We start from the raw sequence: 26,376 nt of genomic DNA, 5'->3' as shown, positions 1-26,376 counted from the left end.
GATATTTCAGGGGCCTTCTGAAACATCTCATATCTCAAAGTTAGATCTAAGTTAAAAAGACTTCATTTAGAATTTGATTTTGGGAAGTTTGTCAAAAATATCAAATTTTTGTTTTTAAACACTTGGTCAAATAGGATCATAAGTCACTGTGAAATAATGCTTAGTTATTCATTTAAACAAAATAAGAATTAAATACTTCATAGGTAAATATAAATGTTATATAGTTGTAAATAGTCTTAGCTACAAAATATAGAATCTTTGTTTTTCTAGACAGATTACATTAAGGTAAAGAAATCTTTGTTTACAATTTCTCATTAAGAGCAGACCATTAATCTCAAAACACTTTGTCCTTTTAACAGAAAACCAAATTTTGTACCAGCTTACTTTTTATATTAAAATTTATTCATTCTAACCTTAGCCAGTCCTGATGGCACATAAAATTCCTCTCTAAAGACTCTTTTTTTCCACAAATTTTCTACAGCTTTCTATGTCTGTTTTAATTTCCCCTTTTTTTTCTTTCGCATTTAGAAGTAACCAGCTTTAGGACAAAATTACTTTCTTTTCCCTTAACAAAGTGTATTTCAATTTTTTGTACCTTTAAAAATTTTTTTCCTTGAATACGAAAATGTTTTCCTTATTAATGTTAATAGTTTAAATTACGTATATTAACTAGAATTTTTAAGCTTTAGAAACCTTAATTTTTAGTAAAAACTAAGAAATAAGCAATTATGAACTGTCTTTTCCAGTAGTATTCTGTAGATTGGCAAACTTATAATTACTTTTTATAATTTTTAAAAACTTGTGCTTTCTTATAGAAAATATTTCAGTGTGGTACCAAAAATATTTACTAATAGTCCCAAATATCTTTTGTTTCTCTGTAAAAGGAAGCCTATATTCAGTAATTAATGTTTCAGTACCTTATTTTGTTTGGAAATGATTTAGCTATTTAATAAATTTCCATCATTTAACTTAATCTAGCAAAACTCTAAAGTTTCCAAAAAGGTTTGGGGGAACTATTTTGAGATAGACACATCATAAAACATAACTATTCTTAAAGAGTTCACCTAAAAACTCCTATTCATTTACATTTATTTAATGTACGTATGAAAGTATCATACTGAATTATTTTTATTGCTGACAAATTTTGTAACAGATATAACAAACTTATTTGACTTTTAGTAAACCTAGGTACAATAAAAGTATTATACTTAATGTTGATGACTAAAGGCATGTCTGCATTAATTAAATCAATGAATTTAACTTTAATACTGAATATTTCCCAGCTCTCTTGAACCTGAAATTCATTTGGGTTACCACTATATTTCTGAGAATTTATTTTATTTAAGAGTTTAATTTTTTTAAGCCAATTAAATAGAGCTCTTTTACAAATTAATTTTGGTAATACCATCCAAAAGTAGAAGTATACTACATCTATAAGGTACATACATGGGCATACATACATCCAGATAGGCACAGACAGAGTCTCATAGTTTTAGTTTTAAAGCTTTAGTCATGAATCAGGTACAATAAAAAAAACTCACTAGTTTATAAATAACAGTTGGAATAAATTACATCTGCTTGCTTAGATGGCTAAAGTCTTTTATTATGTGTGGAGAAGACATCAGCTTTGCATTTGCCTTTGGCAAGCAATTTTAAGGAGGTTATTTGGGCAAGAGAGTCCTTCTAGCAATTTGAATTAAAAGGCCTCTTTTTTTTTTTTTTTTTTTTTTCAGTCTTAGGAATTGGAGATGTCTAGATGAGGTAAAACATTTATATTTCAAAGGTACAGGGAGAGAAATACAAGCTCCTCCTAGAAGGACTTTTGTCCCCTTAGGGTCAGAATTTTTAAAAAAAAAATTTTTTTCAAAAAATGTTTTTTCAAAATGGCCATAATAATCATAGACCTTTTCATCAGGCCCCTGGAATTGTTGTTGCCTTCTGTGGGGATCAATCTTGCTGTTATAAAAAGAAAGCTCAGAAAGAGATGGATGGCAAGGAGGAGAGCATTGCAGTGGACATTCAGAGGAACAGGAAGGAGTAGAGGGAGAGAGAGAGAGAGAGGGTGTAAGAGTAAAAGAGACAGAGAGACAGAGAGGGAGAGAGCTCTCAGAAGCCTCAGAGGAATTTCCAGTTCTGAAATCCTTTGAGATAATTGTGAGTTAGTTTCTCTGAGGGAAGCGATAGTGGATTCATTACTATGTTTTTCTGTGTCCTCAAAAATACCAGTTGAGATACGCTTCTATTCTTGCCTTACATCCTTTTTTTAATTGACTGCCCAGACAAACTAATTTAGGAATTTCAAAGGAGCCCCATGTTGGCCAATTTTATTGTAAATCATCCCAGGTAATTGTAGCCCAGCAAGACAAATACTTGCAGGACTAAGGCCCATAGTTCTTATACATAAAACCAGCAGAAGTTTTATGAAGAAGGAGGCGGTCCTTAGAGAGTGAACTTCTCATATTCCAAAAGTAATTATTTACCAGGAAAAAAAAAGAAAAGTAAAACAAAATCCAAAGAAGCCGGTAGCCCAAACAAAACAGGAAGTGAAATCCTGAAGGCCACTTGAACAAAACAGAGAAGATGGGGAGTGAGATCTTGGAGGACAGTAGCTGGTAACAGAGGACACCCTGTCTCCTACCAAGGTGGGAGGTTTCAGTACAGAGGACTTCCAACCAAATTCTGGGACCACTAAGGAGACAATAGAGCTGGACTCTTGCAGGTACCTTACTCAGATCCAAGACAATGTATCCATCCGCAATGTATCCATCCCCCAAAAAAGAAATTTCTTTTTTCTTTCTCCTAATCAGTATTAGGAAAATACTGATTTCCTAATACCTCTTTGGAACTTCGCAATGGGTTACATTTTCTTTTTAAGGCAAGCTCAGAAGTACTACATGTTGTGGAATGAACTCCTACATAAGAGTCAGTGACTCCCCTGGAGGTCCAGTGGTTAAGACTCCTTGCTTCCACTGCAGGAGGCACGGGTGTGATTTCTACAGGGAACTAAGATCCTGCTGGCTGTGTGGCAAAAAGGAAAAAAAGGGGTGGGGGATAAGTCATAGAATTGGCCTCAACTTGAAGTGACCACTGCAATGCTTTTAAATTTCAAGAGATGAGGTGCTTATAGCAAGGTTGGAAGAAGATAAGCAAGGTCACTCACTTCATTCAATGTAAGAGTTAGTCTGGCATTTTCAGGTTCAGAAAGTGCAGGTCCACAGGAAATAAAAAATGCCCAGGTTTGCTTCTCTATTTTTCTGTCCAGGTCAAACCCAAGTCTTCTGTATACATTCCATTCTTTGAAATCCACTCGAGTTATTTTAAATCCTACTCTTTTAGAGTTCAAGGACTGGTCTGGTTAATTCTCTTGGTAAAGGGGAGGTAAAGAGGAGACTTGAGGTGTTAAAATGTCTAGATTTGCCAGGCAAACAATTTGGATTATCTGCATTACAAAGCAATTATTTAAAGTGGTAGGTCTTTTGGTGCATTTAAGTATTTTATAGATCATTAACTGCTTGAGAGAGCTGGGAAACAGACTGAAGTGGAAATAGCTGTTTCTAGGTAAATACACTTCTTTCCCAGAAAGGAAAATAGACTCTTAGAGATTCTAAAGTTTCCTTAAAGGGAAAAGAAGTTCCTAGTTACAGAAAAATCTCAGGAAAAACATACTGTGGAAATGAGGTACAGAGCTACACCCAACCAATATTTGTCACACCCAGCTATGGGCCAGACCTCGGACCAGGTCATGCACATTATGCATTTAATTCTTCAAGCATCCATGAAATGTGTATCATCATCCCCACTTCCTGGATAAAGAAAATTAGGTTCAGAGAGTTGCAATGATTTTTCAATTTGGTTTGGAGCTGAGATTTGAACTCACAAAGGAGCCCATGTTCTTTCCATACTGGACAACACCAAGCTAAAACCGGAGAGAAGTTGATGAGGTCACCCACAGTGACCACTTCACAGTGATACATTTTCCCTCCCTTTCTTTTTTTTAAAAAATTTATTTATTAGTTTATTTATTTATTTTCGACTGCATTGGGTCTTTGTTGCTGCATGCAGGCTTCTCATTGCAGTGGCTTCTCTTGTTGCAGAGCAAGGGCTCTAGGCACACGAGCTTCAGTAGTTGTGGCACACGGGCTCAGTAGTTGTGGCTCACAGGCTTAGTTGCTCCATGGCAGCTAATGTGGGATCTTCCCAGACCAGGGATCAAACCCACGTCCCCTGCATTGGCAGGCGTATTCTTAACCATTGCCCCACCAGGGAAGTCCCTCCCTCCCTTTCTTTGCCGTCTTTTCCCCCTTAAAAAGTTGGATGAATTTCTTTTTTTTAATTAAAAAAATTTTAAATTATATAGTTTTTAAAGGTTACTTTTCATTTATAGTTATTAAAATATGCATGATTTTACAGAGTCTTTAACAGAGTGGTAAACAAGAGAAAAGTCAGTGATACTACCTTATTCTAAGAAAAATGTCTCACTGTGGCATCTTTATTTAGCCTGTAGATTTCTACTTTACATTATACAGAATTATGAGTTAAAAGACCCCAGAGGTAAAGGCGATGACAGGAATGGAGCAAATATATCCAAGCACCTTCAATTTAGCCATGCTACAGACTGTAATAAGATGAATTCCAGCCTTTAATACTCGCCTAGACTAAAGCATGCAGTTGGTGCATTGGATTAACACTGGCCTGTGGGAGCTGGGGAGTTTCAATGTTCCAATTTGCTTTTCCCTTTTTAGGGATTACAGTCTAGAGGTCTGTTTGCTTTCACACTGGGCCAAAGGGTGACAGCTTGATTTTGGGAATCAGATTTTCTGTTGCTAGGAGATCAGAGATTCTGAGCAACTGGATGCTATTTGTTACAGAGTCTAGAATTCAAGGTGATATTTATTTATTTATCTATTTATTAACATTTTATTTATTTATTTATTTAATTTTATTTTTGGCTGTGCCGTGTGTTAGTTGCAGCATGCAGGATCTTCGTTGAGGAATGCAGGATCTTTCCTTGCAGTGTATGAGCTCTTCGCTGCAGAGCACAAGTTTCTCTCTAGTTGTGGCATGCTGGTTTTCACTCTCTAGTTGTGGCACGTGGGCTCCAGGGCACGTGGGCTCTGTAGATTTGCAGCACGTGGCTCTCTCGTTGAGGCGTGAGGCGTGCAAGCTCAGTATTTGTGACGTGGGCTTAGTTGCCCCGTGGCATGTGGGATCTTAGTTCCCCAACCAGGGATTGAACCCATGTCCCCTGTATTGGAAGGCAGATTCTTTACCATTGGAACACCAGGGAAGTCCCTCAAGGTGATTTTTTTTTTAAAATTTTATTTATTTATTTATTTAGTTATGGCTGCGTTGGGTCTTCGTTGCTGTGCGAGGGCTCTCTCCAGTTGCGGCAAGTGGGGGCCACTCTTCATCGCGGTGCGTGGGTCTCTCATTATCGCGGCCTCTCTTGTTGCAGAGCACAGGCTCCAGACGCGCAGGCTCAGTAATTGTGGCTCACGGGCCCAGTTGCTCCGCGGCATGTGGGATCCTCCCAGACCAGGGCTCGAACCCGTGTCCCCCGCATCGGCAGGCAGACTCCCAACCACTGCGCCACCAGGGAAGCCCCCTCAAGGTGATTTTTATACATGAGTCACAAACACCGTGGGGACGACTTGTTGAAACAAAGAGGAAGGAGCCAAGATATAGCGTGGGAAAACCTGACCTCAGGTCTCTGTTCCCTCCTGTTCCCCATACCAGACTGGCTTGGGCAATTCTAAGCCTTGTTGATGAAGAGTTTTCTCATCTGCAAAATGGATACCATAGTTTTGACTTTGAAGAATTGTGAGCCTAAAATAGGAAAACTGATACAAAAAGTGTTTATAAACTGCGAAGCAATCATTTGAAAATTAGTAGTTAATATTATTTTGCTTCATTTAAGAGGACCAAGAGGAGCTTATCTTCCTTATTGTTCTTACTTGGTGGCCTGAGGTCTCTGGTCCTGATGCTATTTTTATAATTTGTGTTCCTATTTACCTACAAATTATGTGTTTTCTTACCAAGTTTTTCATTGAAACTTTGTTCTTTGGCAATCCTAGTTCAGGCTGGATATAAAAGTGGCAGTCCAGTCAAATTGTATTGTTGAACAGAATGTAGAATAGAGTAGAGGGTAAGATGGGACTCTGGAAGGGCTGGGGGATGAGGGCATCAAATCCCTGCTCTAATGTTTACCAACCGTGACTTAGTTTCCTCACTTGTAGAATGGGGATGGTAATGAACAGTAACTACCTCATAGGGTTTTAAAACTTTAAATGAAAGAATACACATGTGGCATTATGTGCCTAGAACATAATAAGTGCTAAACAAATATTAACTGTTTTTATTACCGTTATTATTAGAAGCTCAAAATTGTTCTCATAACAGAGACCACATGACCTTTTGATGTGGTCAAAGGCAAAGCTGTATAATGCTGAGCTATGTCAAGGTGTGTTCTAGGGAGTTGTTGGCACATTCCACAGTATCTAGAACATGTCCACAAGTTCAGTGGCTTAGTCATTGGAAATGTAGCCATCTTTGGTCATTCTTAGGCTTTGAAGGTAACTCCATGCAAATTTGATTTGATTTAATTTAGTCATCTTTTCAAAAAATACGGTAATAGCCAATTTTACTGGTTTTTAAAATTAATTCATTAACTTCCAAATTTCTACTAAGGTTTTTATCCCCTTCCCCTCCTCGCTCTCCCACCCCTCCTTCCCTCTCTTTTTCTGTTCTTTCCATATCCTCCTTCACTTTCCCTCCTTTCCTCTCCCTTTCCCTCCCCTCCTTTCTTCTCCCTTTCCCTCCCCTCCCTACTTCCTTTGCTTTGCTTTTCCCTCTCCTCTCCCTTTTCTCACTGCTCTCTCCCTCTCCCTGTCTCTCTCTCAGAATCTGTGCCAGGCCTGGCTGGAGCACAGACATCCATCAAACATGATCCCTACCCACAGTCCAAGAGGAATGATAAGGTGAGGGGGCAAAGGGCAATGCCATGAGGTAGAATGTGGTGAGAATCTCAAATACCCTGATGGTTTAGAGGACAGATCACCCAGAGAAATTAGGGAGGTTCCCATGACATGAACTTTGAGCCAGACCCTGAAGGATGGTTAAGATCTAACCCCATGAGGTTGGTTTTTCTCTCACCACCGTGTGTCTGCTTGGACTTTTCTCCCTCTTTCTTAGCTCTACAGTTCTTCCAGGCTGCTTTGTAGCAATTTGAGTCTAAAGCATCACCTGCCACTGGAACCCAAAGGTCTAGGAGGAGCTTCAAGCTGTGACAAGACTCCCAATGGATTCATCTGAGGTTAACCCAACCTGGACCCTGGAGTCTCCTCAAACTTCCATTGATGAAAATTCCCAGGCAATTCCAGTTGCCTCTCAACCTATGTCTGAAGTGTTAATAAAGAACCTCAGTAACCTGACGCCCAACCCTGGTATCAAACTGCCATTCATTCTACCAGAATGTCTGCCTCAACCAACTGGGCGGTTACTTGGTGAAACCATACCCTATAGGAGAGGGGTGAGGACCGTGTTAACTGATCGGAGAGATAAGATAGAACAATCAATTTTTCAATTGATCCAATCTATTAAAAAACGCTACGGCAAAGGAGTTCCTTGGTCTGACTCTCAAAGAGAACCACGGCAGAATGATGTTGAGACTCAGTCAAGAGGGCAAAGATTTAGAAGTAGCTGTCGTTTTTGCCGGTTTCATAGAGATCCTTCTGAGGATAATTATGAGAATTATTACAACAATAAGTATTACAGTAATTATGACATGGAGTCGAAGGAGCCATAAACCTTATTCTTGCACTATTTTTTCTTCCTGGTAATTTTAGGATCATTATGAAGCTTGGGAAAGATTGTGTACCAATATTTTGATAACCTATATTACAAGTTCTGTGATGTCCTTTTTTCTTGCATCTCTTTTCTACCTTAATACAGTAACTTATAAGGAATCTATGTAGCTTGCATTTGAATGACTTGAATATATTTTAGTTCCACTTAGTGAAACAAATTAACTTGTGTGGAAGGAAAGTGAAGAAAACGTTGGATGGCTTGACCACAGCATTGTTAGAACAGCGTGTTGAATTGTAATAAAAATTTTTGATGTGCTGTTTCAATTTTCAGTAGCAAATAAATGTGTTTATAGAGGATTTTATTAAAATTTGAGACTTATTTGAGTACCTTTAAAAAAAATTCTTGTTATTTTAGACTTGTTTTTGCTGGCTATGTATTAACTGAATAATACTTAGCCCTATCATATTCCCAGGGTGTAAATATCTGGCATTCTAATATTTTGTGATTTGTCCTGTTGGGAAGGAAGTATATACATTTGGGTAAGGTTAGAAAACAAGGGCACAGATATTTGCACATATTAACCTCTTGGAAGAAGTTATCAGTTGGTCTTGGTTGGAGGGAATTGCAAGAATGATAGTGGTATATAATACTAAGGGAAGATGTAGCCCCAATGGTGTTTTAGTTCAGTTATTTTCTTTCATAACCTAAGTGTACACAGACCTGGATTTCTTTGTGGGATAAAAGAGATACATAAAACTCATCTTCTGCCCTCCAACTATCTTTTGTTCACTTTAAAAATGTATTAAAGTATTGGGTACATGGGACTTCCCTGGCCGTCCAGCGGTTAGGACTCCTGCTCTTTCACTGCCCAGGGCCTGGGTTCGATCCCTGATTGGGGAACTAAGATCCCACAAGCTGCGTGGTGTGGCCAAAAAAAAGAGAATCCAGTTGCAAAGCAACTAGAGACCTGGTGGTATTCAGAATGAAGCAGAAATAGCCCAAACCTGGACGACTGTGCAAACAAATGGCAAAGAAGTTCAACAGTGATGTAAAAAGGGATATTAAATATTAATATCCACCAAAGTAGGTCTTCAGAGGTTGTCCTACTTAGAACTACTCAAACCATCATGGTCTACAGCATGGGTGAATGTGGGTGGTCTTGAGGTTTTGTTAAACTTGCAAGCTGTTCCTAGAGGCAAGGCCGTCTTGACTGCTGTATGCATTTGAAAATCATTGACTAGTGAAAAAACTTATTTGTTGTAATCGTGTTAAATTTATTAAAAAAAAAGATCTAGCCCCATGAAGACTTAAAGAGAGGAGAGAAGGATGCGCATTCCAGGCTGAGGAAGCAGCAGGAGCAAAGGCATGGAGGTGGGCCTCTCCTGAGGAGAATCAATGTAAGAGATTAGCTACAACTACTAACCCTTCTCACTACCTTTTGCAGAGTCAGCTCAGACACTCTTCATGGCAAAAGTGGGTGTGGTGGAGACAATCCCTGGTTCTGACCTACATTCCCACGCATCAAATTGTTTCCCAGGCTTGACTTCCCTGGCCATTCTTCCTTGCTCCCAAGGTTTACCAGACATCCGAGTGGAATTTATGTGTGGCATTTACCCATTCAGATAGTAAACTATTATTAGCACATCAGTCTCTAAGGGACCATTGTGGTACCTGTTACTCAATCCAGCGCTGCTCCCTCTAGTTTTATTCTGTGTTGGAGTCATCAGTGAACTGCAAAGGGAAGCAGCTTCAATTAGGGTCACGCATGAAGATATCTTCCTCAATGCTACCTGTGCTAACATCTTGACAATTACCCTTGGACATGCTCAGTTCATATTTTCAGTATTTTTCCCATCCATTCATCAGACTTTCACTGAGCAGATCAAAATTCCCCATGTGGATGGGATATAAGGGACAGTAAAACATGGTCCTTACCTTCAAGATAGCCTAGAAGAACTAAGAGAATGCAAGGCAGAAGGTAATTGGGAACACAAGGGAAGGACAGTGACAATCTTTCAGAATTAGTATAGTGACAGTCCCCCAAACCACACCCCCCCCCAACCCAAGAGGGTGTTAAAGAGGTTGTTCTGGAAGAGGTGGAATTGTTAAGCCTCAAAACATGGGAATGGTCCTGTTGACCTGGTCTCCTAACCCTTGAGACCTACAGAAACACTTTGGAATGCTTGCTTTGTTTTTTTTTTTTCTTCCCCTGTGAAATTTGTATGTGGCCGTAGCCCCATGGTTGGAGGGTAATAGGGAAAACTAGCTCTTACCTGAGCATCTGCCTCATGACTCTTGAGCGTTGTTGTGTGTGCCAGTATTCACATCCTGATTCCTCAGTAAGTGATGGCAAGACTTTTCCCCTCAAGGTTCTAGATCTACCAGATTTCAAAGGCATAGGACTCTGTCAAGAATGTTTAACTCTGTAAACATACAGAATTATATTAAAATGATGTTTTTCAGGTTGAATTTTAGACTGATGACCTCTCTTAACTTCACGGGGGTTTCGGTGTTTATTTCCTCAGGATGAATTCCAAACTTACTCTTGGAAAAAGGTAGTGTGGATCTGCCTGTCAGCATTGAACAGTGCATTTCAGCTCATTCCTGACCACCCTCTCATCACAGATGAGGAATATATCATAAATAGAGCCATAAGAAAGCCAGACCTAAAGGTAAGTACACTTATGGCTCCTGCAGGTGCTAAAGAAATTTAATCATTTTTCCCTCCAAGTACAAGATTAAATTTATATATAGCCAAAACTTTAGAATAACAATAAATGGAATATAACCTTTAAAAATTGTGAATCACTATATTGTACACCTGAAATTACATAATATTGTACAGCTACTATACTTCAATACAAAAAGATTAAATTCAGTTCCTCCACTGTGCCAATCTTCTTTTTTATCTACTTGTAAGCTCTTTTGTTAATTTCAATTTTATTTATTTATTTTTTATATAGCAGGTTCTTATTAGTTATCTATTTTATACATATTAGTGTATATATGTCAATCTCAGTCTCCCAATTCATCCCACCCCCCCACCCCCACACACACAACTTTCCCCCCTTGGTGTCCATATATTTGTTCTCTACATCTGTGTCTCTATTTCTGCCTTGCAAACTGCTTCATCTGTACCATTTTTCTAGATTCCACATATATGTATTAATATACAATATTTGTTTTTCTCTTTCTGACTTACTTCACTCTGTATGACAGTCTCTAGATCCATCCACATCTCTACAAATGACCCAATTTCATTCCTTTTTATGGCTGAGTAATATTCCACTGTATACATGTACCACATCTTCTTTATCCATTCTGTCGATGGGCATTTAGGTTGCTTCCATGACCTGGCTATTGTAAATAGTGCTGCAATAAACACTGGGGTGCATGTGACTTTTTGAATTATGGTTTTCCCTGGGTATATGCCCAGTAGTGGGATTGCTGGGTCATATGGTAATTCTATTTTTAGCTTTTTAAGGAACCTCCATACTGTTCTCCATAGTAGCTGTATCAATTTACATTCCCACCAACAGTGCACGAGGGTTCCCTTTTCTCCACACCCTCTCCAGCATTTGTTGTTTGTAGATTTTCTGATGATGCCCATTCTAACCGGTGTGAGGTGATACCTCACTGTAGTTTTGATTTGCATTTCTCTAATAACCAGTGATGCTGAGCAGCTTTTCATGTGCCTTTTGGCCATCTGTATATCTTCTTTGGAGAGATGTCTGTTTAGATCTTCTGCCCATTTTTTGATTGGGTTGTTTGTTTTTTTAATATTGAGCTGCATGAACTGTTTATATATTTTGGAGATTAATCCTTTGTCCATTGATTCATTTGCAAATATTTTCTCCCATTCTGAGGGTTGTCTTTTTGTCTTGTTTATAGTTTCCTTTGTTGTGCAAAAGCTTTTAAATTTCATTAGGTCCAATTTTTTAATTTTTGTTTTTATTTCCATTACTCTAGGAGGGGGGTCAAAAAAGATCTTGCTGTGATTTATGTCAAAGAGTGTTCTTCTTATGTTTTCCTGTAAGAGTTTTATAGTGTCTGGCCTTACATTTAGGTCTTTAATCCATTTTGAGTTTATTTTTGTGTATGGTGTTAGGGAGTGTTCTAATTTCATTCTTTTACATGTAGCTGTCCAGTTTTCCCAGAACCACTTATTGAAGAGAATGTCTTTTCTCTATTGTATATCCTTGCCTCCTTTATCCACTATCAGATTAGTTAACCATATATGCGTGGGTTTATCTCTGGGATTTCTGTCCTGTTCCATTGATCTGTATTTCTGTTTTTTGTGCCAGTTCCATATTGTCTTCATTACTGTAAGTTTGTAGTATAGTCTGAAGTCAGGGAATCTGATTCCTCCAGCTCTGTTTTTTTCCCTTAAGATTGTTTTGGCTATTCGAGGTCTTTTGTGTCTCCATGTAAATTTTAAGATTTTTTGTTCTAGTTCTGTAAAAAATGCCATTGGTAATTTGATAGGGATTGCATAGAATCTGTAGATTGCTTTGGGTAGTATAGTCATTTTCACAATATTGATTCCTCCAATCCAAGAACATGTTATATCTCTCCATCTGTTTCTGTCATCTTTGATTTCTTTCATCAGTGTCTTATAGTTTTCTGAGTACAGGTCTTTTACCTCCTTAGGTAGGTTTATTCCCAGGTATTTTATTCTTTTTTTTTGCAATGGTGAATGGGATTGTTTCCTTAATTTCTCTTTCTAATCACTCGTTGTTAGTGTATAGAAATGCAAGAGATTTCTGTGCATTAATTTTATAGCCTGCAACTTTACCAAATTCATTGATTAGCTCTAGCAGTTTTCTGTTGTCATCTTTAGGATTATCTATGTATAGCATCATGTCATCTGCTAACAGTGACAGTTTTACTTCTTCTTTTCCATTTGTTTTCCTTTTATTTCTTTTTCTTCTCTGATTGCCATGGCTAGGACTTCCAAAACTATGTGAATAATAGTGGTGAGAATGGACATCCTTGTCTTGCTCCTGATCTTAGAGGAAATGCTTTCAGTTTTTCACCACTGAGAATGACGTTTGCTGTGGGTTTGTTGTATATGGCCTTTATTATGTTGAGGCAGGTTCCCTCTATGACTACTTTCTGGAGAGTTTTTTTCATAAATGCGTGTTGAATTTTGTCAAAAGCTTTTTCTGCATCTATTGAGATGATCATATGGTTTTTATTCTTCAATTTGTTAATATGGTGTATCACATTGATTGATTTGCATATTTTGAAGAATCCTTGCATCCCTGGGATAAATCCCACTTGAACATGGTATATGATCCCTTTTAATGTGCTGTTGGATTCTATTTGCTAGTATTTTGTTGAGGATTTTTGCATCTATATTCATCAGTGATACTGGTCTGTAATTTTCTTTTTTGTATTATCTTTGTCTGGTTTTGGTATCAAGGTGATGGTGGCCTTGTAGAATGAGTTTGGGAGTGTTCCTTCCTCTGCAATTTTTTGGAAGAGTTTTGAGAAGGATGGGTTTTAGCTCTTCTCTAAATGTTTGATAGAATTCAACTGTAGAGCCATCTGGTCCTGGACTTTTGTTTGTTGGAAGATTTTTAATCACAGTTTCAATTTCATTACTTGTGATTGGTCTGTTCATATTTTCTATTTCTTCTAGGTTCAGTCTTGGAAGCTTATACCTTTCTAAGAATTTGTCCATTTCTTCTAGGTTGCCCATTTTATTGGCATAAAGTTGCTTGTAGTAGTCTCTTACGATACTTTGTATTTCTGCAGTGTCCATTGTAACTTCTCCTTTTTCATTTCTAATTTTATTGATTTGAGTCCTCTCCCTCTTTTTCTTGATGAGTCTGGCTAAAGATTTATCAATTTTGTTTATCTTTGCAAAGAACTGGCTTTTAGTTTTATTGATCTTTGCTATTGTTTTCTTTGTCTCTATTTCATTTATTTCTGCTCTGATCTTTATGATTTCTTTCCTTTTACTAACTTGGGTTTTGTTTGTTCTTCTTTCTTTAGTTCTTTTAGGTGTAAGTTTGGATTGTTTATTTGAGATATTTCTTGTTTCTTGAGGTAAGATTGTATTGCTATAAACTTCCCTGTTAGAACTGCTTTGCTGCATCACATAGGTTTTGGATTGTCATGTTTTCATTGTCACTTTTCTCTAGGTATTGTTTGATTTCCTCTTTGATTTCTTCAGTGATCTCTTGGTTATTTAGTAACATATTGTGTAGCCTCCATGTGTTTGTGTTTTTTACATTTTTTTCCCTGTAATTTATTTCTAATCTCATAGCATTGTGGTTGGAAAAGATGCTTGATATGATTTCAATTTTCTTAAATTTACCAAGGCTTGATTTGTGACCCAAGATGTGATCTATCCTGGAGAATGTTCTGTGTGCACTTGAGAAGAAAGTGTAATCTGCTGTTTTTGGATGGAATGTCCTGTAGATATCAATGAAATCTATCTGGTCTATTGTGTCATTTAAAACTTTTGTTTCCTTATTAATTTTCTGTCTGGATGATCTGTCCATTGGTGTAAGTGAAGTGTTAAAGTCCCCCACTATTTTTGTGTTACTGTCAATTTCCTCTTTTATAGCTGTTAGCCTTTTCCTTATGTATTGAGGGGCTCCTATGTTATATATTTATAATTGTTATATCTTCTTCTTGGATTGATCCTCCACTGTGCCAATCTTTAACTGACAGTATAGGACATTATGAAGAACATGGATTTTGGAGCCAGACAGAGCTCAATTCAAATTTCAGCTTCATCCCTCAAAGCTGTGCAGCCTTGGGTCAATTACTAAACTCTGCTGAGCCTCAATTTTCTCACGTATAAAATGATGATATTGCCTACCTCTAATATTAATTGATAAAATTCAGTAAATTAAGAAATACAAAGATCAGTATGGTGGCAGGTATATAGTAGATGCTCAGTGCATATTAACTGTTAGTAGCATCATGCCCTATATTATAATCTATGCAACAGGGCTTGTCTTATGGTAAAGGTAACCCCCCAAAAAATATTCTAGTAAGTTTATGTTTGTAAAATGATCTTATCATTCAAATGTATTTGGTTTACTCCTTTCCCATCATATTAAATTAGTATTACTTGGATTATGACTAGTTAACATTCATACTAAAAACATATTTTATAACACAGACTGCTTTCTCTTCAATCTATATATGTGTAGAAAGCTGTTTAAATTGGTTTTATGAGCTCAAGGTCAATTTTTTAAAACAATAAAAGTCAATTGCTGAGCAGTTTCTCTTCTGTCAATTGTTATGACCCAGTTGTCTTAACTGCCAAAATAAACAAAATCAAAAGAGATGAAGCACCCAACCAACAGATTGCTTAATTTTTTTAGATGGCCATTCACCTGAGGATAGACAAACCAAATCAGCCTATGGACATGGCCTCAGAATATTATTGACCTCCACCATCTTTAATTGCATCAAACAAATAAGTGGACAGACACATGGAGAAATGTTCAAATAAACAAACAAAATGTGAGGAAAGGGCAGGGGTCTTGAAATGGAAAGTTCTGGCACCCAGGCTTGATATCTTTGTTCACCAGCATACAACATAGGAAGTTTGGTTGGTTACTGCCTCCCTGGGTCTTGAGTTTCTTATTTATAAAATAAGAGTGGTAATGCCTTCTCTGCCTGTTTCTCAGGGCTGTCATGAAACTAAAATGAAAAGAAGAATAATAAGGTGATTTGTGAGCGGTAATGAGCTATATTCATATAAAGGACTGAAACTTTTATTAAAATTGGAAGATATGTCACAGGCTTAGCCACAGCAATAATGATGACAATGACAGCAATAACACAATAGCAAAATGATAACCGTTCAGGACCACATAGGGGGAGTTTGGAGACTGCAGCAAATGTAGGCTAAGAGGAGACTCCGAGGGCTATTTTGTAGGATTACACACAAAAGTGAAACCCATGGCTTAACCTGTTAAACAGGATGCTCTTACAACTTGTTCCAACAAGAAATGAAGGGTGGGATGCCTGAGATTGAAACAATTTCTGGTTCTGAGCAGAAAGATGAAAATCACCCCACAGCTGATCCTTGATTTCCTAATTACTGTTTCTTGGTCTGAAGTTCCAGGCAATGGGCAAATAAACTTCACCCTTTGCAAATATTATGCTTAACATCCACTTATCAGCTTTCAGAGCCTCTGGACGTGAAGAAGGAAGCCGAGAAACTCCAGGCAGAGATGTTTCCTGCTTGGGGAATCTCAAAGATATTTAAAAGGCCTATGATGGAGTCATTCTTCTCACTCTGTGATGAATAGCCTCAGAAATTGTCAGGAGATAATGGGATTTTCCATTTTCTGGCCTGACATAAAACTTATCAGTAACCTCTTTATTCCTCATTATTGCTGCCTTCATCTGCTGTTTTGTATCTATTATGTTATATAACTTTCTCACAGCCTATTGATCTAGGTTCTCTAACTGAGCAGGGGTCTCACATTCTACCATCGTTTGTCTTTTACATTTTTTCTAACTTGAATTTTTGAACTTACAGAATTAATAAAGTAGGCAACGCTCACTTTATACAACTTGAATACTGGAAGTTATGGGATTTTCAGACTGTCTTCTGAGACTAGCTTGACTATTAGATCCTTCAGAGACTAGACTTGGGAGCTAGAGGGGCTCGAGTTCAATTTCCAACTCTGTTTCTTTCTTTCTTTCTTTCTTTCTTTTATTTTTTGGCTGTGTTGGGTTTTCGTTGCTGCACGTGGGCTTTCTCTAGTTGCGGCGAGCAGGGGCTACTCTTCGTTGGGGTGAGTGGGCTTCTTATTGCAGGGGCTTCTCTTGTGGAGCACCGGCTGTAGGTTCGCGGGCTTCAGTAGTTGCAGCACACAGGCTCAGTAGTAGTGGGGCATGGGCTTAGTTGCTCCGCAGCACAAGGGATCTTTCTGGACCAGGGCTCGAACCTGTGTCCCCTGCATTGGAAGGCAGATTCTTAACCACTGCACCAGCAGGGAAGTCCCAGCCCTGTTTCTTAATAGATGTGGTCTTGGGCAAGTTACTTAATCAAAATGAACTTAAGCAGCAAAGTGGAAATGAAGATAATATCTGTCCTACCACAGGATGATTAAAAAGACAAGAACCCCGCCCCCCAAGTGCTCAGTAAACAGTAGCTGTGATCACAGTCTAGCTCTACTTGTAAAATTGTAGAGAATACTGGAAAGGAAAGGAAAATGTGAGGCAAAAAACTCAAGACTCCAAGATGGGCCATGACAGCTAACACACCCCAGGCTGGTCATGTTTCCTCACCTTAACTTGTAGCTTGTGAAGGAAGAATTGTTCCCAGTGGCAATTCACTCCAATTTTATACTGAAAGTCAATTGGAAGATAGGATTTATTTTTTTTAATATTATTTTGCAACCAACACATTGAAATAAATCCATTCTGTAAAATAAAAAATACAGTATTTAATACACTCACTTGGTAACTATGAATGTGTGTATGGGTGCACACATACACATATATTCTTTTTCTTCTAGTTTTATTGAGATATAATTGACACACAGCACTGAGCACTGTATAAGTTTAAGGTGTACAGTATAATGATTTGATTTACATACATCATGAAATGACTACCACAGTAAGTTTACATATATATATTTATTGGACAAGGTTAAAAGTCATTTGAAGTAACCCAGGTCTTGAAGCTTAGGGATTTAAACTCTATTTCTATTGTGGTTGCCAAGGGGGCAGGGATGGAGTCAGAGTTTGGGATTAGTAGATGCAAACTAGCATATATAGAATGGATAAACAACAAGGTCCTACTGTATAGTACAGGGAACTAAATTCAGTATCCTGTGATAAACCATAATGGAAAAGAATATTAAAAAGAAAGTATATACAGTATAACTGAATTAATTTGCTGTACAGCAGAAATTAGCACAACATTGTAAATGAACTATATTTCAAGTTATAAAAAAGAAAAAAATTCTATTTCTAGTTGACATGTGGTTGTGAAAAGCACTCATTTATTTATTTAATAAAAAATGTGTTGAGCACTTGTTATGTACCAACTATATGCTCTTCCAAGTTTTAGATTTTATCTAATGTTTATACAGACTATAATACTCATAGGTATAGAACATATTCAGAGGAGTTGCAGTGGAACTTAGAAATGATCTGGCCAATTGCCTTAATTTATTCATGGGAAAATTGAGGTGCAGAGAAATTTCATTGAATTTCTCAAGGACACAATGATAAGAGCAGCTGTAAAAGGAAGTCTTGGACACTGTTTCTCAACTTTGGCTGCACATTAGAATTACCTGAGGAAGTTTAAAACTATTTTTGCCCAGGCTGTACCCCAGACAAAGGAAATTAGAATCTCTCTGGGAGTGGGACCCAGTCATCAGTATTCTTTAAAACTCCCCAGTTGATTCCAATGGGCAAAATGAGGTTATAACCATTGCTCCATAACAATATGACAGTCTTACCGTTTCTCTTTGTACTTAATTAGGTCACCTGTTAATGGAAATTCAGATTTATATGTAAAGTTGCTTAAAGAAATCAAAAACAAGAAGGCATTACGTCATAAGCATTAACCTTTCTTTCCATTGCCAACACCCTCAGATGCTTGCTTCCTAGAGTTCATTTTCTTGCAATAGCCATCTCACTGTCTTCTAGAACCTGCTGCCAGTCTAATCTTTTAGACTGTGTCTTCAGCGTCTCTTCCATAGGTTACTTTGAAAATCCATTGCTTACAAAAGAAGTTCTAAATACTCATGCTAGCACTTAAGGATGCATCATCTGGTCTTTAGTTATCCTTCCAGCCTCATTCTCCGTTCTGCTGTCAAATAGGCTCCCCTCACTTACCCCTCCCTCACAACTAAATTGTGTATAATCTCTTTGAAATGCTTTCGTCCCTTCTCACCTGAGCAAAATTCTTCCAATCCTTTAAGGATGCAGCTCAGATTCTTCTCCATGATACCTTCTGTCATCTACCCTCTCTGTATTTCTACAGCATTTCAATACTATAATTTTTACTTTATTATGTTTTCATTTCTTTGACATGTGCATAATTTGACTGTACGGTATAGTTTTCCCTTTCATAACATATTTTCTTCCCTTGTTTGGTTATCAAGTAGTGGAATGCAGAGGCTGAGTTTTACTTATATACTTATCCGTGTAGTAGGCCCATGATACACGTTGCTTGAATGATGACTTCTAATAAAGAATGCCATTTGTGTAGTAGCCAAGGATAGGATTTGTTAGGAAAGGATAAATCTTAAATAAGTATACTAGGGTTCCATCTTTGCTTCTTCCACGAATGCTTCTTTAGTCACTGAACTGTTATGTATTTACTGATCCTCAAACTGGAGATTTCTTAGGACTTTTCTTTTGCAGGTGAGATGCATAAAAGTGCAGAAAATAAGGTATGTTTGGAACAACTTGGAAGGACAGTTTCAGAAAATTGGGTAAGTTGTTTGAGCAATTGCATCTGAAAAGAAAAATATTATTTCAAAAATATTTTGCTCAGTATGTCTCTCTCATTGTTATTATTTTAGCTCTTTGGAAGACTGGCTCAGTTCTGCCAAGATACATGTAAAGTTTGGATCAGGTCTAACAACAGAAGAACAAGAGATTAGGTACCACGTATATTTTTATCTACACCAGCTCAGAACGACTGTCACCAGTTAGTGAAAAAGAGAGCCCAGGAAACAGTTATCTTAACTGTTCAACATCAGAATATGTTGTAATGCTCTATTTAGTATTATTAAATTAAATGTTTTTATATGCATTACCTCCCTTCATGCAACCTCGTGAGGGAGTTAGAACAGACATCCTCATCATCTCAGTATAAGAGATGAGAAATCTGAGACTCAGAGAGGTTTAGTGGCCTGAACTAGGTCACACAGACGGAAGTGATAGAGGAAGAAGTGCATCTCTGACTATAGGCTTAGTTATCTTTCTACTCTGCGTAATGTTCCTCAGGGTTACTATAATAATAAGGTTGAACCAGTTTTGACTGTGATCAGGAAATATGTATTATACTATGACAGCATAGTTAAATAATAATTGTAGAGCAGCAGAAGAATATCATGCAAGACTTGTAGCTCCACAATTCTAAATAATCTACTGGGCAGGGGAGCGAGGTTTGGGAAGGGCATTGGGTTGAATGCCAAGAGTCTGTCACTAATTCATTGTGTGGCTTTGAGCAAATGGCTTCTCCTTTTTGGGCTTCAGTTTCCTAACTGTTAAAAAGGGGAGGAGAACTCTGTAAACACCATGCTAGTCCTAAGTTTCTATGATTACTGCATTCCCCTCCACCCCATTTTGGGGCGGAGCTTTGGTGGTTCTTTGAATGGACTCAGAATACAGCATCAGCATGACCTGGATGCTTGTTAGAAATGCAGAATCTCAGATCACATCTCATCCTTATTGAATCAGAATCTTCCCATTCGCAAGACCACAAGGCCGTCTGTATGAACATTAAAGTTTGAGAAGCACTGCTGTAGTATTTACATTCCGTTAAGCTCTTTGGTCTGAGCATCTATGTAGAAGGCACAGAGAAAGTGTTTAGCATTCCCAACAGCAAAATAACTCATAGAGTGTCATTGCTCTGTGTAATCAAAGAAGCACATCTCTGAGTTTTCAATTAAAGGGCGGTATAACTGTGGAGTTATTTTTGAGAGTTCAACACCTTTTCACTCACATTAAAACAAATTCTGCAGCTTCCCAGAACTGAATAGGAGGAGGAAAAGTAGGCCCGGTATTCCTTATCAGTAAAACTGTTCCCCTGTAATGAGCCCTCTGTCTCACATCCATGAAACCAAGAGTTGGGGAGAGACAGAGTTGAGAGAGTGCTAATCCTGAAACTACTTGAATGGAACAATGACTAAAATTAAATACCCAAATTACCATCAGGGAAATATTTAATTTAATAAATGATCATGTTTATTGGTTTTGCACCTGAAAACCCTCCCCCTCTCCAGTTATTTTGAGAAAGATGGTGATGTTATGTAATAAGGGAGGCATATGTTGATCCCACAAGTGAGAAAGTGAACATGGAATAGACTTTTTTTTGAATGGGTAAGAAATGAGTTTCATTTTTAATATTAGTAACTGGGTGAGCTATGATCTCTCCCTATAGGCGGTTAATATGTGGGCCAAATACTATCGATGTTGAAATCACACCCATCTGGAAACTGCTCATCAAGGAGGTAATCAGTATTTTCTCTTGGTGCTGGCTAGAAAATAACAAGCTTAGATTTTAGTCAAATGATCAAGAATGCTACTTGTTAATAGTAATTGTAATTTGGGCTATTTTAAAAGATTGCAAAGCATATTCATATCTTTACTGTTTCTTGTGGTCCATTTTTGCACACATACTTCCTGTTACAGCATAAGATATGATGCTCATGTGTCTATCCTTTAATGACTAGATGAACACAGGGTTTCCTTTCTTTCTTTCTTTCTTAATCCTATACTTTTTGTCCTGTCTCATCTTTGTGAAACTAAAATAATAATTAAAACTTAAACAACTCAATCCCTTTCTTATGGGCAACATATACAATTGCATTAGCATCCAAAACTGTAGGAAGAAAACATCTGTTCAGCCTTATTAGTTCTACTGATCTCAATGTGTGTGTGGGAGGGAAAGAAAGATTTGACCATAATTTACTACATTGAATTTTTTCTGTTTGACTCTATCACTGAGCTCATTTTTCATTTTACCATGATTATTATGATACTACAACCTTACAGCTGTACTCTGGGTCCTCTCCTGCATGGTACCTCCACTCCTCCTTGACTTAAAAAAGACTTACTAAACTCCAGCTACTTTCTCAATATTTCTAGCAAGTTTTAAGTCATGAAACAGAGCAGAGGAAACTGATAAGAAAAGTTTCTGTGTGCTTGTTCCCTAAACAGAGGCAAAGATTACTGTTCCTATTTTAGAAAGATGGAAATCAACTAGAGGGAATTTGAGTAAGGGCACAAAATGTTTTTATCCCAGGCAGGATTACAACTGTTGGAGTTAATCTCTGCTTTCTCTCATAGTGTTCTAGATGCTCAGTTATCTAGATTATTCCTTTCAGCTTGGCTCTCTATTTATGAGAAAATTTAGTCTTCAACTCGTACATTAATCTAAAGTACTTTAATGACTTCAGGTATGGCAATGTTGTATCATAGAGAAGAACAACTAGAAAGCATTTTAACTTTGTAAACCTGACCAGTAGGTCAGGTTTCAAAGACCACTCAATGTAAACTGGACATGATAATATCTACTCCTCACACAACTGTTGTGACAGTCAACATGGTGATACATGAGACAATACTTTGTAAAGTATAAGGTGCAGTGGTGATTAAAAATAAGTGCTCTGGGGCCAGATTGCCTGGGTTCAAGTCCTGATCTGTAACAGTTGTGGCTCTGTGAACTTGGGCAAGTTTCTCAACATATAAGGCCCAGTTTCTTCATCTTTACAATGGAGATAAGTAATAACTTCTGGATAATAAGATAATTATGGGAATTAAATGAGTAAATTCAGGTAAAGTTGCTTAGTGCAGTATCTGGCACATGGTAATTGCTGCATAAATATAATAAGACTAAGAATATTGGGTGGGACGATTTATGTCATGGAGATGATTATGATAACAAACAAGTCAATGAATAGCTAAGTGTAAAACCTAAATATCTCCCTTGTCTTCCTGTTTTTATGCTGCCAACAGGTTTTAAATCCATTTTACATATTTCAGCTCTTCAGTGTCTGTCTGTGGTTTAGCGAAGACTATAAGGAGTATGCTTTTGCTATCATAATCATGTCGATCATTTCCATCGCTTTGACCGTATATGATCTCAGAGAGGTGAGTTTTTCCACCAATCGTATGGTCTGAGAAAGAAAGAGTTGTGACTTTGTTGAAATTTTGTTTGAAAAGAGTGTAATCGGAAAATAGTCATTGCCCACTCCATAACAAATGAGACCACGTTTGTAAATATCTAGCACAATAGCTGATGCTCAACAAATTCTAGTTCTTTCCTTTCCTTCCCATCCCAATCCCTAACCTTTCAAGTTATTTTTTTCCCTCTCTTTAGCTTACTAAGGCTGATTATTGAGAAGAAAATGCAAATATTTATGAATTGTGAATAAGTGAAAAAATATGTGTAGAGACTACTGATGGGTCTTGAAGATGGTGGAAAAGGGGTGGAGGTGGAGGAGTCTTTAATATTTAATAAGGAGTGTTTAATATCTTTGTCCTTTCTGTTTGGTTGGTAATCATTTGTCAAAACCCCAGTCCAACTCTTGGCTTTCTTTATGCCTATACAAGGGGATCTAGGTGCTGCTGGGAAAAAAATCACACAGTACAGGTTGGTTGATTGCGCTGTAAATCCATGAATACCGACCTCATCTGCCCAAGCTTTCTATATGTCTCTGGTCAATGTGCTCTCCCATTCTCCGGAATTAAGTTTTCAAACCAAATCTTCCTTCAAGTTTCTGAGATGCCTAACTGCCCACATTCCACTTTTCCTCTAATTCAGCTGATAATCTATCTCATTGCTTTTTTTTTTTTTCCCACAAAGATAGAAATCATAAGATAGGAATTTGCTCAATTCCACACCCTCTTACTGCCAGATGACTTTTGTCTCCACCTCCCTCCTGACCTGATCTCTCATTACAGAGGAGGAGGTGCCCTCTGCTTGTGCTTTTGATAGCATCCTTTCCACCTTCTCAGCATGCTTATGGGGTCAGTGAATGACTCTTTTTCTCATTCCCTCTCCCTAAGAGCCTTCCCAGCAGCATTTAAACATGCTCAAGCTTCTCCCAACTTAAAAACAAAACAAAACAAAACAAAAAACAGAAACAAATGAAAAAACTCCCTTCTTTTGACCATGCTTCAAACTTCAGCTACTACTCTACCTCTTTTCTCCCTTTGATGGCAGAACTTCTCAAGCTCATTATGCACCTCTCTTCATTTACTCATCTCCCTCTCATTTCTCATCTATATGGAGCTGGCTTCCTCTCTTAGGACTCCATTCAAACAGCTCTTGCTAAGGTCACCACTATAATCCTAAGGCTCATAGATAGTTTTAAAATCAAAAAACAGTACTTTTTAAAACTAGCTAGTCTGTTTTCTTAATAGAAGGAGTAATATATGGACATAATAAAAAAAGTTCACAAGAACAAAATAGTGTAAATGAGAAGTAAATACTCCTCCCACCTTAGTTCTTTCAGTGTCTGGGTCTCCTTTTAAGAGGCATCCACTGGGACCAGATGTTCTATATACTTTTAGCACTGTTAAACACATATGCATTAACTTGTTTTACACAAATGGAAGTATACTATTATATACACTGTTATGCACTTGCATTTTTCACCTAATGTATCTTAAATATCTTTCTGTATCTGCACAAATATATTTTCTCTAAATGTACCATAATTTTAAAACCAGTCTTGTATTGATGGATATTTAGGCTGTTTCTAGTCTTTTGCTATTAAAACAATGCTGCATTGAGGATATTTGCATATATATCTTTTCATACATCCACATATATGTGTTTGCAAATATGTATAAATCACAAGTATATATAATTTATATTACATGTAAATGTGTGTAAAACATATCTGTATTGATAAGGAGATATACATTTTCTATATTTGAAATTGCTTAATCATAAGCCAAATCTATTTTTTTACTAGACATTGTCAAATGCCTCTTAAACAAGTAATGCCAATATACACTTCTCCCAAGAGTAGATGAGTGTTTATTTTCCTTATTTTTGCCAATATAAATGAAAATAGAATTTCATAACTATAATAGCATGTTTTCCATTGTGAGTTGAGCACTTGCTCATGTTTTAAGCTATTTGTATTTCTTTTACTGTGAACCGTATTCATGTCCCTCATTAATTTTTATTGAGTGGTTGGTCTTTTGCTTGCTGATTTCATAATTCCCCTCCCACAGTGTATACTTTCTTCCACAGCGTAGACTTCACTAAACCTCTCAGTTGCATTTGACACTGTTAACAGCTCCCGAGCTTTCCCTTTGGCTTCAGTGACAACACACTCTCCACCTCTCTAGCTGCTCTTCCATTCTCTTTTTATAGTTCATCCTCCTCTACCTGGCTTTTTAAAAAACAGATGTCTCATATCAAAACAATATGAAAATGTTCACCACATAAAGGCTCCCTCTTCCTCCACCCCTCCACTTATGCAACCACTTTTTAGTTTCTTGGGCGTTCTTCCAAAAATTTTTTTGGAATATACATATATTTTGTTTTCCTTTCTTATGTAAGAGGGAGCATAATTACACTATTTCCTACCTAGCTTTACTATTATTATTAATAATACTGCCTTGATGGTCTTTTCATGCGAGTACATTGAGTGTTCATTATTCTTATGCTGCATATACTAATGACTTCTAAAGGCATATGCTAATGACTTTCAAATTTATATATGTATTTCAAGTCCAAATATCTCTATGTGAGTTGAGACACATAGATTCAACAACCTATTTGATTCAATGTCACTTCTTCAGGGAAGATTTCTATTGGTTCATTAGCTATATATGCTCCAAAAACACCTTATTGTTTTCATTTTATTGTTGATTGCAGTGATATATTTATGTGTGTGATTATTTGATTAAATGTATTTACCCAGTAGGTTGTACATTCCTGATGCTAAGAATCATATCTGTTTTGTTGACCATTCTACCCCAACCTCTCAGCATAAAGGTTGTTCAATAAATGTTGAGTGAATGTATAAATGAATAAAAGAATAAGTTAATAGCAGAAACCTCTTTTGCCTTATATGATTCTATTAATCATTCTTAGGACATATTAATCAGGTTTGTAAATGATTTGAAGCTAGGAGATTAAGGGAGAGTCTTAAATGACAAAATCATAATAAAAAAATGAAAACACTAAATGATTAAGAATTTGCAATCCCCAGGACCATGTAAAAGGTCTTTCACACAATAATTTCTTCATAAATGTGAAATCAAATATAATTGTATTATTATTTTTGTCTCCTCTTATTTATTCACTCTCAATGTCCCGTATATTTCACATATTAAAACAGCAAATACTATGAGGGAATAACAGGAACAATCAAACTCCTTATGAAGTTAGATTAGGAACTCTGATGTGGGATAACCCAAAACTGAAATAATGCTTGGTTTTTGATACTATTTAGGTATAAACATAAATCTTGAATGATCAAAGTTCTTTTGAGCGGACAGAGCATTCTGGGAACTTCCTTTCTATTAAACAACACGTACTTCTTATCACTGGCTGAAGAACACCACAAGTTGGATGCTTTTTCAGTTGAGTAGGAGGCTACTCAGTCCTGTTTTTAAACAGTACCTTCAGTTGGCTCCATCTTTAAAGAAGGCTAACACTTTACTGAATAATATCTGGGACCTATCCTCAAATAGAAAAGGCTTTTAAAAATGTTCTGTTCTTCTTTTTCAGCAATCTGTAAAGCTCCACCATTTAGTTGAATCACATAATAGCATTACAGTCTCTGTATGTGAGAAAAAAGGTAAGTCACTTCATTTTAGATCTGTGTGTTGTCCATACGAAATGAGAAAAGGATTTAAATTTGTATTTCTGATTGT

General features: G+C 37.1%; 1 protein-coding gene across 6 annotated transcripts in view; it reads left to right on the top strand.

Annotated features, from left to right (window-relative positions):
• Nucleotides 1-26,376, top strand: part of ATP13A4 (ATPase 13A4) — a 141,941-nt gene that overhangs the window by 49,109 nt on the left and 66,456 nt on the right. For 5 of the 6 annotated variants that reach the window (XM_007195178.2, XM_057546048.1, XM_007195177.2 and 2 more), the window contains exons 3-8: nt 10,332-10,478; nt 19,168-19,238; nt 19,329-19,409; nt 20,915-20,984; nt 22,492-22,626; nt 26,231-26,300. In XM_007195178.2, coding sequence (XP_007195240.2) covers nt 10,332-10,478; nt 19,168-19,238; nt 19,329-19,409; nt 20,915-20,984; nt 22,492-22,626; nt 26,231-26,300 — 574 coding nt within the window. The remainder of the gene's footprint in view (nt 1-10,331; nt 10,479-19,167; nt 19,239-19,328; nt 19,410-20,914; nt 20,985-22,491; nt 22,627-26,230; nt 26,301-26,376) is intronic. The other variant, XM_007195179.2, reaches the window with a different exon arrangement.

The sequence above is a fragment of the Balaenoptera acutorostrata genome, chromosome 4 (assembly GCF_949987535.1).
Source record: "Balaenoptera acutorostrata chromosome 4, mBalAcu1.1, whole genome shotgun sequence".
Lineage (NCBI taxonomy): Eukaryota > Metazoa > Chordata > Mammalia > Artiodactyla > Balaenopteridae > Balaenoptera > Balaenoptera acutorostrata.
The sequence above is the reverse complement of the archived record's forward strand: the minus strand, read 5'-3'. Positions and strand labels throughout refer to the sequence as shown.